At 51.5% G+C, this 12,531-nt stretch overlaps 1 protein-coding gene across 1 annotated transcript in view; it reads left to right on the top strand.

Annotated features, from left to right (window-relative positions):
* Positions 1-12,531, top strand: part of RHBDL3 (rhomboid like 3) — a 47,904-nt gene that overhangs the window by 22,239 nt on the left and 13,134 nt on the right. The window contains exons 6-8 of the mRNA XM_087854620.1: positions 2,146-2,294; positions 5,060-5,172; positions 10,591-10,691. Coding sequence (XP_087710746.1) covers positions 2,146-2,294; positions 5,060-5,172; positions 10,591-10,691 — 363 coding nt within the window. The remainder of the gene's footprint in view (positions 1-2,145; positions 2,295-5,059; positions 5,173-10,590; positions 10,692-12,531) is intronic.

Genomic DNA, 12,531 nt, shown 5'->3' with positions numbered 1-12,531 from the left:
GGGACATGAATGATGCGTTTTATCTTATTTTATTATTCTTTAAAAAAAAAGGTTACTTAAGTAATCTCTACACCCAACATGGGGCTCGAACTCACGACCTCAACATCAAGAGTCACATGCTCTTCCGACTGAGCCAGCTGGGTGCCCCTGAATGATGCATTTTATTTTTTAATTTAATTTTTATTTTTTAAATTTATTTATTTATTTAAGATTTTATTTATTTATTTGGCAGAGAGAGACACAGCGAAAGAGGGAGCACCAGCAGGGGGAGTGGGAGAGGGAGAAGCAGGCTTCCCGCTGAGCAGGGAGCCCGACGCGGGGCTCGATCCCAGGACGCTGGGAACATGACCTGAGCCTAAGGCAGACGCTTAACGACTGAGCCGTCCAGGCGCCCCTTTATTTTTTAAGATTTTATTTATTTATCTGTTAGAGAGAGAGAATGGGGGGAAGGGCAGAGGAAGAGAGAGAGAACCCCAAGCAGACTCCAGGCTGAGCACGGAGTCTGACGCTGGGCTCGATCTCACGACCCTGAGACCACGACCTGAGCCAAAATCAAGAGTTGGATGCTTAATTGACTGAGCCACCCAGGCATCCCTGAATGATCCATTTTAGGAAGAGTTCTAGAAAAAAAATAAAATTCTTTTAGGGGTAAACAAGTATGCTTCACTCATCTGCAAAATCAGCTCCTGTGGAGTGTTGGCGAGGAGGCAGAGAAATGGGAACGCTGGTACACTGAGCGTGGGGATGCAAACATGGTGCAGCCACTACCGCAAACGGTATGGAGGTTCCTCAGAAAATGAAACAGAACTACCATGTGATCCAGCCACCCCGCTTCTGGGTATATACCCAAAAAAATCAAAAGCAGGGACACAAAGAGACATTAGTATACCCGTCTCCATGGCAGCATTATTCACAATAGCCAAAATGTGGAAGCAACCCAATGTTGAGTGAATGGATGAATGGGTAACAAACTGTGATCTGTATATTCAGAGGAATAGTATTCAGCCTTTAAAAGGAAGGAAATTCAGACACGTGCTATAACATGAGGGGACCTTGAGGACATGATACTGTGTGACATAAGCCGGCCACAAAAGGACAGACACTGTATGAGTCCTCCTTGATGAGGCGCCCGGGGGAGTCAAGTTCATAGAGACAGGAAGTAGAATGGTGGCTGCCAGGCTGGGGGAAAGGAGAGTGCGGGGAGTTGGCGTTTAACGGAGACAGAGTTTCCATTTTACAAGATGAGAAGACTTCTGTGGATGGTGGCGGTGACGGTTGGGCAACGACGTAAATATACTGGATGCCCCTGAGCTGAACACTTAAAACTGATGAGACGGGAAATTTTATGTTATGTGTGTTTTGCCACAATTTAAAAAAAATTTCCTTATGTGGAGTTGCCTCCTACCCCAAATGGGTATGTAAATTATTACAACAAGTAGGTTTTTTTAAAGATTTTATTTATTTATTTGAGAGCAAGGGAGAAACAAAGAGAGAGAGAGAGACAGCGAGCACGGGGAGGGAGAGGGAGAGAGAATCTGAAGCAGACTCCCCACTGAGCACAGAGCCCCACGTGGGGCTCGATCCCACGACCATGAAACATGACCTGAGCCGAAACCAAGAGTCCGATGCTCAACCGACTGAGTCACCCAGGCGCCCCACTGCAATTAGTTTAAAACCCTCCGAACGTTTCCTGCCCAGCACGAGGAGATGCGGACAGAGCCCATGTGGCCATGTTGTGGCCATTTAATACAAAATAATCAAACAGAGGGGCCCCTGGGTGGCTCGGTCGGGTAAGCGTCTGCTTCGATTAGGTCATGATCTCGGGGTCCTGGGATCGAGTCTCCACACTGGGCTCAGCAGGAAGTCTGCTTCTCCCTCTCCCTCTGCCTGCAGCTCCCTCTGCTTGTGCTCTCTCTCAAATAAATAAATGAAATCTTAAAAAAAAAAAAAGCCAAAATAATCAAACAGAAGTGGGGGGAGGGGTGGTTGAAAGCTAGGCTGCATGCTGGCCCTACAGGTGTCCCTCGTTCTCCGAGGAGGAAAAGGGACAACTTCCAGCAGGGATCGCGAGCGTTAGCACCGAAGGGGCTCGCGGGCAGTCTTGCGTCTAGTAACAGGCCCTCGCCATCCTGGGTTTTCATGCAGGTTGCCTTTTTCCTCTACAACGGAGTGTCGCTGGACCAGTTCGTGCTGCAGGTAACCCATCCACGGTACCTGAAGAACTCCCTGGTTTACCACCCGCAGCTCCGCGCACAGGCATGGCGCTTCCTGACCTACATCTTCATGCACGCGGGGTGAGCACCTGCCTTCTTTCACTCTAGCCAGAGTCCCTGTGGGTAAGTAGGAGGTCCAGGAGCCTAGATTGAAATACATTTTAGGTTACTTTTATTTCCCTGGGCACAGCATTTGAGGTGGGTCCTTGAAACTTACCTAATACCAAGACATATGAGTTAATTATTGACAGTGTCCGGGGAAGGGGAAACAGATGGACAAAAATGCTCAATTTAAGCCCACCCACAACGAGAGCAGTAAAATGTAAGTTATAAGTTTATTCTGAGCTTCCTAGTGGCCAAAGCAAAAAAGGACGTGTGGTTAGCAACCAAGTTCATTGTCCACTAACGCTGTGTGTATGTGAGTGCCCTTTAAGTGAAATAAAGGACAGATTTCTTGAATGTACTTTTCTCCTGAGGTGGTCTCCATAGGTGGTGAGAGTCTTTTTGAGGAATTCTAGCAATACTGGTAGTTTCTGTTGACAGATGTGTGGTGTCTTTTGGGGCTGGCATATAGTCGGTTCTCACGGGTGCCTCCTACCCCATGAGAAGGACCTACTACCGGCTGGCCAGGTGACCACCCAGGTGCCAGTCCCCTGAAGAGCATGATCTTGGCTGGAGACTGTTTTCACACAGTCAAAGTGCTGAGTTGGGAAAGCAGAGTCCCAGACACTAGACCTGTGTTGTGTCTTCTACAGCCTCTCCAGAGAGAAGTGACAGGGCTCACCATTCACCTGGGAGTCGCTCTGGGGGGGGAGGGGGTCTGTCCCTGGGGTTGGAAATGGGAAAGGGATCACTCTGGCCCCCACGGCTCCATCATTCCAATTCCTCAGCAGGAAGACCCACAATGGGCAAGAGGGAGCCACACTGTGAGCCCCCCCCCCACCCCTGCTGGGCCTCCAGAGCAGCACAGGGGCCAACCCCTAACTGGGCTGCACTTACTGAAGCGTGAGGAGCCATGTCCGTGGTTACCAATGGATGTTTCCACTCTGAGCCAGAGGAGGGGATGGTTCACACAGGCTGATGCTTTGCCTGCCGTGTCCCAGGCTTTGCTCTCGCAGGAGTAAGGAGCAGAATGAGGGAGGCTCATCATGCATGGGTCTTCTTGTGAACCAAGGAACGGGGGGTGGGGGGGTGGCTTCCCTGCTCAGGCTGCCCAGCCTCTGACTGCACAGGGGATGGAACTGCCTGTCTTGTTTCCGGGACTGCCCTCTGGCTTTCCCTGAGCCTTTGGGGTGAGGAACAAGCATGCACCAAGCTTCCAGAGTCTCCTTGTCCATTCCCTGACTCTGGGAGATAAAAGCCCGGAGGCCAAAGTGGACAAGGCACAGAAGCTCTTAGCTGAGGCCTGTAGGGATGGCCTCCGGCCTTTCTCTGGCTGAAGCTTCTGATGGGGCAGTGTCTGCCTGGGAGAGCCCAGGGATGAGTCTCCTGGTGTGTGATTTTGAGAGAGGGGCTCTTGGACCGTGCCGCAGCAGGCAGGAGATAGGGATGGTTGGCCAGCATGTGGGGAGAACCCAGCAAGGGGACCTATGATGGCGGGGGGCCTACTCTGGGCCCGTGAATCCAGAAATCAGGGTGGTAGAGAGGAAGGAGCTCGGCTTGGGAGGCAGGAGCCCTGGGTTCTTCTCACCTGGTGTCTTCTAGCCTCGGGCTCACGTCTATAAACCAAGGACTGAGTCTGATGCTACCACCCAGCTCCTTTCCAGTGCACTTGTCTGATGCTTCTAACCTTTCGGCTGGCACAGTCGGTGTGGGCTAGAAGACTCCAGGCGTGGTGGGAGTTTAGGACAGAGCCTCATCTGTCTGAGCTGCCTTGCAGGTGCTCTCCCGGGCGGGCAGGTGCCCACGTGGACCTGAGTGGCACAGCAGTTGGCCTCCAGGCAGAGCCCTGCAGACCAGGACCAGGGCTGTGACCCAGGCCAGGGTCCCCCCATGATGTGCTCTGTTACCCTATAACTTAACATCCCCAGGGAGCTGTGCAGCTGCTGTAGGCATGGTTTAAATGAGATAATGGATGTTCAAGTGTTTTGTAAACTTGAAAGCACCCATTGATGTAGTGATCATAATGTTACAGTTTTTCTAGTAACAGGTGCACTCAGCTAGACACCATTAAGCAACAAGATCTGGTCACAGATGTATGATAGTATAAAAAGGGAGGTATTCACAGAATAAGAAAACCCAACCCCGGGAGTTTGGGAGTAAAGTGGGTCCCTTCTCACACCAGGAGGGAGAAGTCTCCCGTATAAGATCTTAAGGGATAACTTTGAATTATTAAGTTCTAAGAGTTGCCTCTAATGCTTGCACTTGTTTTGAAACCATCTTTCTCTTTAAATATCAGTGGCTCTTACACATGCACTAGGGAGCCAGAGCAACCTCAAGGCCTGGGGAGTGGAGTAGATTCTGCACATGAGGAACCCGGGCTGTGTGATTTTAAGCCAGGCAATGCCCCTCTCTGAGCCTTGGCTTCTCATGTGTCAGTCAATGGATTTGCTGCATCTCGACCATGGTTAGCCCCCCTCTTAACTATGGCAAGTGCAGACGTGGCCAAACACTGCCCAGGCCCTGCACCGTTCCTGTCCCAGGTGGCAGGCAAGGTATGCTCTTTCCAGGATGGTCTGTCTGCATTGTAATTCCTGCCCCCCACCAACCCAGATCATGAGCTCCTCAAAGCAGGTATAATTCACTGCTGGATCCCCTGCATCTTGGCATACAGTGTTTGTTGAATGAATGAATGAATGAATGAATGAATGAATGAATGAATGATGGAGTGTGGTCTTTCTATACAGGATAGAACACCTGGGACTCAACGTGGTACTGCAGCTCCTTGTGGGGGTGCCCTTGGAGATGGTGCACGGAGCAACCCGTATTGGGCTTGTCTACGTGGCTGGCGTTGTGGCAGGTAGGCAGGTGGGCCACGAGTCCACAGGGGTAAACTTCCCCAGAGCGGCGAGGAGACCCTGTGGGACTGAGCAAGTCCCAGGCTCCCAGGGACACTGGACCCCATCCCCAAGGCTCCTAACTATTAGGGTTGTCCTCCAGGCCAATCGCCCCACCGTGCCCGGGGCGGGGGGGCTGCAAAGGGGATTACCATCCACAGGGAGAGGTGTGTGATGGCAAGGGGAGGAGACTTTCCTCTTTACACTGCCATACTGAAGCTGTGTGAGCTTGGGGAAATTCCTTAACCTCTCTTGGCCCCATTAGGTTTTAGGAAGGAACTAATCAGATTTGCCTGTAGGATGTTAGGACTGCAGAGGGAGGTGACAAGTGAAATAAGAGGGCTGTGTAAACCGTGCTGGGGACAGTGAGATTCCTGCAGGGACATCCAAGGTGTGGGTGGAGCCAGGTCCTTCTCCAGCAAGGCCAGCACATGTCCTCTTGATTGACTCACTGCTAACAGGAAACAGTCTGGCCTGAGAGGTGGTGAGCACCCATGCCAGCTGAAGGAGACTGGGGCCCCGCTGACTCTGCTCACATGGCAGAGGACCATGACCTTGAGAATAGTCAGGGAGAGGACCTATGACCAGCGGGACTCCCCCTCTCCCTCCCTGGTGGAGGTGAGGCAGGCTGGGGTGAGCTGGGGAGAGCAGACTGCGTTTCTGCAGGAAAAGTCTGCACCAACCAGGTTTCTGGACAGAGGGATCTCCCTCGTGATGTTTCCAACTTTATAGCTGGCTTTTTTTTTTTTTTTAACAAGGTTTGCCGCCTCAGCTCTTCACCTTGACAGCTGTGCCCAAGGGGGCTTTGGGTGTATGTTTAAGTAAGATCTTAATCCTTTCTGAGTGGCATTAAAGTTGTCATCAGGAGAGCAGGGCACCGGTGACCTTGTAAACAACAGGCAAACAGGGACCCTGGGAGTAACTGAAGTGGCTTCAAGAATCCGAGAGGGCAGGGTCCCACCCCACCCACCCATGCGAGGCTGGTCTGCTAGTTCGTGAGCTGTCAGCGTGGGAGACTGGCCCCACAGCTTTTTCAGTTCTCTCTGTGCTGAGTGTTGAAAACTTGGCCACCTTGGACAGCACCCCCACGAGCTCCTCCCTGCATTCAGTACCTTCCACATCCTTGAACAAAAGGTCTAATGAGGAGCTCTGTGTGCCAGACTTACTCAGCCACCCACGCACCCCCCCCCAAGTCTTGACATCTGGAGATTTATAGCCACATTTTCTCTACCTAGATACCCAGAGACCCAGATGGTTAATAGCGAGGAACAGGAAAGACACTCAAAATACTTGCAGTTAGCCGTCAATTGGGTGGGAGTGCCAATAATCCAGAAGACAGAAATCAGATTCAAGACGACTCAGGCCTCACCCAAACCAGATGACACCCAGCAGGGAGGCAGTGCTGGTGACACTTCCCAGTGACACCAGTGCAGAGGGGGATGGCGCACCGACAGAAGGGGGCTTGCCAACTACCCAGCAGGGTGTGGGGCTGTATCGTAAAGCAACTAACGTGTGCTCTTCTGTCTGAGGCATTGATCCAGAGAGGGCACTCTGGTCACCATATATCATGTCATCGATCTCCAGGATCGAATTGATGGCTCTGCCTGCACCCCTTCCTCCCTCTCTACTCCGTGTGCCTCCCAAGTCCGAGAGGGGGTCCCATTCACAGACAGCCAGATCCTGACTGGATACCTGGTAGTTAGGAAGGGACTGCCTTCCTAAGGCGGGTACTAGCACTTGCCACTTGTCAAGGTACAGAACCTGAGCCTTAGAGTGCCTCAGCGACTTGCCCAAGGAGACTCCATTGTACGTGGCAGAGCTGGCCCCAGACCCAGGCTGCCTGACCCCAAAGGCTGCGTTTCAAACTACTGCCATATGCAATGAGAACCAAAAGGCAGACCTTTTCCTTTGTGCCGATAATATATTATCAAAAACCCAGAGAGGTCTTCATAGACATCAGGCCCTACCCTTTAGTTCCTGCCCAGTGAAAATATTCCCAAGGCAAGGCCGTCACAGTTGGTAGCAATGGTGGCTGACCTCCGCCAGGCGCGTCTGGTACCCCGCCTATGACAGAGGATTCTCACACATTATGTCCTGTATCCACCAACTCTTATGAGGTGGGTATTGTCACCTCCATTTTATAGGCAGTTTTCTCAGTAGGGCTAAGAAGTCCTAGAAGTGAGTGGAAACCCTTCTTCTGCCCCATGCTTCTAACCAGGGCTTGAGGCCCATGTGTCTCTCGCATCTGGCTAACAATTACATGGCTGAAATTTTAGATATTGTAGAAACCTGTATTTTAAGGCTTCAGCAAGCTTTTCTTATAGATTATATAGATTGTAAGCCAAGCGTGCATTCCCAGAGCCTAACGCAGGGTTTGGCGTATGTTAAGCAACAAATATTTGTAGAACGAATGGAAGAATACATACATAAATAAAGTTAGATTGCTTAAAGGGAGGTGTTCTGGTATTTTTATTTGGATTTTTTTTTTTTTTAACGGCCAAGGGAGACATTGGAAAACACCTTCTTTAAATATTTCAGGCTAAAATTATCACAGCTGTGCATGATGATAAAGTCTCCAATTTATCTGCCTGCTGGTGTGGACCCAGAATTTTTTTGAGAAAGTTCATAGCCCCGACTAGAGCTAGTCCTTGGGCCTGCTGCTGTGCAGACATGTGTGTGTCCCTCCAGCTTGCCATTCAGTCCCTGTCCTCTGTCCCCATGACCTCTGGGGAATTCATACCGGCCTTATGGAACTGTCAGCTGTTAGGTTAGGTTCCAAAGAGCTTGTCAAGAATCCTGCTTGGCCCAGGCTTCCTGCGCCTGGGGTGGCCTTTATTAGTCTGTTGATAGGCACACATGCCCATGCTTGTATTTGACCTCTCCCACTCCCTCTAGTCCAGGGCTAATCTGCAGCCACTTGAGGAATGACCGGTGAGTCCAGACTGTTCCCTTTAGGATTCTAGAATCAGGATCTAAACCTTGGATCCTGGACCTCAGGCCAAGATTCGGGTTGTTGAAGGAACTCTTGAGGTCCCCTCCCATGGGTGGCAAATTTGACTCCCCAGACCCCATCCCCATTCAGCCATAGTCTCCCTGTGCTCTGCTTCATGGGGTAGGGGTGTGCGTAAAGTTTCCTTTGAAAAGACGGTTTCACAGCTCAGAAATTGGAAAGCCTTAGACCTCTTTATTTCACAGATGTGAAAGCTAAAGCCCAAAGAATTTGGGGGCTGTGCCCAAGGTCACACGACTTGCCAGCCACGCCCCCATTCCAGACTCCTGTCACAATCCCAAACTGACCCCTGACCCCGGGGTTGGGACTTCTATCCATGGGTAGGGTGAGAGAAGGGTCAGTGTGGGGAGGCTGGACCCTGGGCCGTGCTGGCTTCCCTACTGCCTCCCTTCCCCTGGTGGATCGCACCACACTGGGGAGACCGAGGGAGCAGAAGCTGGGCGGTTTGGTGGGACTCGCGAGAGGAAAGAGGCCAGCCCAGGGAGGCTGGGGCTTCCTCTGTCCACGCGGTAATTAATGAGATGTTTGGGCAGGCAGCCCTCTGCAGCCCTGCAATGCAGCCTTCCTTGCTGTGCGGGCCGCCAGGAGAGCGTGGGAATCCTTTGTCGTGCAGATCCCACTGACTGTCTCTTAGCCATCCTGGGATTTTTTTTTTTTTTCTGTTATATATGGCTGACCCCTTGGCTAGGCAGTAAAAAAAAAAAAGTTATCTGACAATAGATCAATACCTAATTAAAGCCAGAGGGAAGGCATGAAAGGGGAGAAGAAAGATTTATAGTTACCCTGGGAGGGGAGAAGGACTTGGGAGTTCTCAGTTCATGACAGTGCTTTTTCCTGGGAGATCACATCCCCCTTGAGACCCAGGATTTGCTGTGGGGATCTCTTGCTTGAAGGCTCTCAGTGAGCCACAGCACCCTGAGAGAAGTCCCGGGGGCAGGTAGGGGAGAGAGGGTGGATCATATTATGGGGGTTCTCCATGCTCAGGGATGTCAGGCACTCTGGCTCCTGGGGCTGGGCCTAAGGAGCAGACCCCCCACCTCCGCAGAACCTGCAGTTTGGCCTTCGGCCGCAGGTCCCTCCTGTCTCCGCCCAGGCAGCGGCTAATTGGCTCCCGAGCCTGCGGGCATTTTCCAGTGGTGGTTTCTGCACACTCACCCAGGCCGGCCACCTCTCAGCCTCTGAGCCCTGGGCTCTACCTCCCAGTTATTTTTAGTCTCCTGTGTCCTTCCCTGGAAGCCAAAGCATTGATCACACTTAAATGAGACCAGAACAATACATTTCCCTTCTCCTCTCTGCCCGGCTTCCCTCCCAGCACAAAAGTTTGTCATCCCCCAGACCCAGAGTTTACACCCTTCCTTTCCCCCAGAGGGTATGACATCATCTCTCTCTCTTCCCTGGGACTTTTCAAGGACATTTTTTCCCCCAGAGAACCCCCCACCTTCTGCTCTGGAGATCCTGTTGGCCTTTTGTGATTTCACTTGGCTGGAGGGAGGTTGGAGGTGATGCCAAGCAGGTTTCTAGATGCTGTTGAGCAGACAGAGCGATGGTGGAGGAGGGATGGTGACCTCTGTACCAGTTTGGGGAGTGGCTGCTGTCGAGGCCAAGAGCACTGGCCTTGTGTCTATAAAGCTGGACTCACATCCTGGTTCCAGCCCTTCCTACTGAGTGACTCGGCTCCGTTTCCTCACCTCTGCAGCCACTGTCACCTTTCTTAAAGGGTTAAAGGGGACGGTGTACGTAAAGCACGTGGCCAGTGTCTGATGCGTGGTGCCCGTGCGTGGCTTCTGCTTCTTTCTTTCCTTCTTTCTTTCTTTCCTTCTTTCTTTCTTTCTTTCTTTCTTTCTTTCTTTCTTTCTTTCTTTCTTTCTTTTTTTCTTTCTAAAGATTTTTATTTATTTGAGAGAGAGCACAAGCAGGGGGAGGGGCAGAGGCAGAGGCAGAGGGAGAAGCAGACTCCCTGCTGGGCAGGGAGCCCCGATGCTGGAGATGCGGGCTCAATCTCAGGCCCCGGGATCATGACCTGAGCCGAAGGCAGCTGTTTAACCGTTTGAGCCACCCAGGCGTCCCTCTGCTACTATTTCTTATTGCCCAGAACCCCGACAGGTGGCACCACGTGAGACAGAGGCTGCTCTGACCCGCAGGTGATCCCTCCCCTCCACTGAGTCTCCTATAAAAGGAGAAATTTGAATCAAATGGTTCTTTCAGCCATGAATTAGGCCTCTGGGGGGCTCCAGGGATGAAGGGAAGAGGAGATGGAGCCTTTGCTCTGGGGTCTTACCCCCAAGGCTGCTAGAGGCGAGGGCCTGGGGCCTGGGGCGAGGCGGGGAGTGCATTCCAGCCTCCTTGAATTCCTGATTTCTCTCTGTACCAGGGTCCTTGGCAGTGTCTGTGGCTGACATGACTGCACCAGTCGTGGGCTCCTCTGGAGGGGTGTATGCACTCGTCTCTGCCCATCTAGCCAACATCGTGATGGTGAGCACCTCCTGTCCCAATGTGTCTGTTTTGGCGTCCCCTCTGCATGTCAGTACTTGTCTACTCCCCAGCTCAGGCCCAGAATTGCCAGGCAGACCTGGTTGATAGTAGGGTTCACAGACGCTCCTCGCTTTCTACAGGCTTATTTCAAATGGGGTCCTTCCATGTACAATTCATGTTTTTTCTTCTTTTTTTTTTTTTTTAAGATTTTATTTATTTATTTGACAGAGATAGAGACAGCCAGCGAGAGAGGGAACACAGGCAGGGGGAGTGGGAGAGGAAGAAGCAGGCTCATAGTGGAGGAGCCTGATGTGGGGCTCGATCCCAGAACTCTGGGATCATGCCCTGAGCCGAAGGCAGACGCTTAACGACTGAGCCACCCAGGAGCCCCATGTTTTTTCTTCTTGGTTATGAAATTACCCATTTCCCTAAGTCGGCCCTTTTCCCAGTTCACTTTAGAAAGTGTTACAGTAGGGGCGTCTAGTTGGCTCGGTTGGTAGAGCACATGACTCTTGATCTTGGGGTCATGTGTTCAAGCCCCACTTTGGGCCTAGAGTTTACTTTAAAAAAAGGGGGGGATGCCTGCAACTCTTTTTTTTTTTTTTAAAGATTTTATTTATTTATTTAAGAGAGGGAGAGAGAGAACACAAGCAGGGACGAGGGAGAGGGAGAAGCAGACTCCCCGCTGAGCAGACAGCCCAACTCGGGGCTTGATCCCAGGGGCTCAGATTCCAGGGGCTCGATCCCAGGACCCTGAGATTATGACCTGAGCCGAAGGCAGACACACAACTGACTGAGCCACCCAGGCGTCCCTAAGGATCCAATGCTTGATCTCAGCTCAGGTCTTGATCTCAGTGAATTCAAGACCCTCATTGGGCTCCATGCTGGGCTTGGAGCCTACTTTAAAAACAAAAGACTTTAAAAAATGTTACAATTCTTGACCACTGGTGGCAAAATCGGGACTTGAACCTATAGCTCCTGTCAACGATTCAAGTGTCATTCCCTTACACCGGCCTCTCACAGTGGCGGGACACTGCTCTTCCTTTCCCATGGTCTTCTTTGCCTTTTCCTGAAAGGCATTCTAGGGTAATGGTTAAAAGCACGGGCTTTGGAGCCGGTCAGCCTAAATCTGACTCCTGGCTACCTGCTTCCTGAAGAGGGACCTTGGGCAAATTACTTAACCGTGCTACGCCTCAGTTTCCACATCTGTGATATGTGATAAATGAGGTAAAGTGAAGTTATCACCACGCCATATAAATGTTAACTCCCTACTTCTTCCAGAAGAGGCCAGGGTGGGCTCACAGACAGAGTCTTCAAGGCAAGAAACCAGAATCAGTTTGATAGTCTCAGAGGGGACCAAAGTCCTTGTGTTAGAGGCAGGTGGAAGGAGGGGGCCTCTGGGCGGGGTCTAGGTCTTACTCATCCCCAGGGACTCGCACAGGGCTGGACAAATGGTAGCTGGTGCTGACTAAATTTTCTTATTTTAAGCAATCTCTACACCCCACATGGGGCTCGAACTCACAACCCCGAGATCAAGAGTCCCATGCTCCACTGACTGAGCCTGCCAGGTCTCCCCCCCCCCCCCCCCGCCAACTAAATTTTGAATGAAGGAAGGAAGGAATGAATGAACAGTGTCTGGAAAAGGCGTAGCTTCCCGCCAGGGTCCTCCCGTTCTCACCTCCCTCCTCCGTCACTCTCTTCACCCACGTGGCGGATGTGTGAACGCTCAGTTAAAACAGTCTGGAGTTCCTAAATTCTCCCATTGCTTCTTCATTAGTGCCACTGTCACCTGCCCGGCTCAACACACCACCCCTTTTCTTTTCACCAGAGTCCCCTTTGG

The sequence above is a fragment of the Ursus americanus genome, chromosome 23, assembly GCF_024610735.1.
Source record: "Ursus americanus isolate L20-20 chromosome 23, mUrsAme1.1.p, whole genome shotgun sequence".
NCBI lineage: Eukaryota > Metazoa > Chordata > Mammalia > Carnivora > Ursidae > Ursus > Ursus americanus.
The sequence above is the reverse complement of the archived record's forward strand: the minus strand, read 5'-3'. Positions and strand labels throughout refer to the sequence as shown.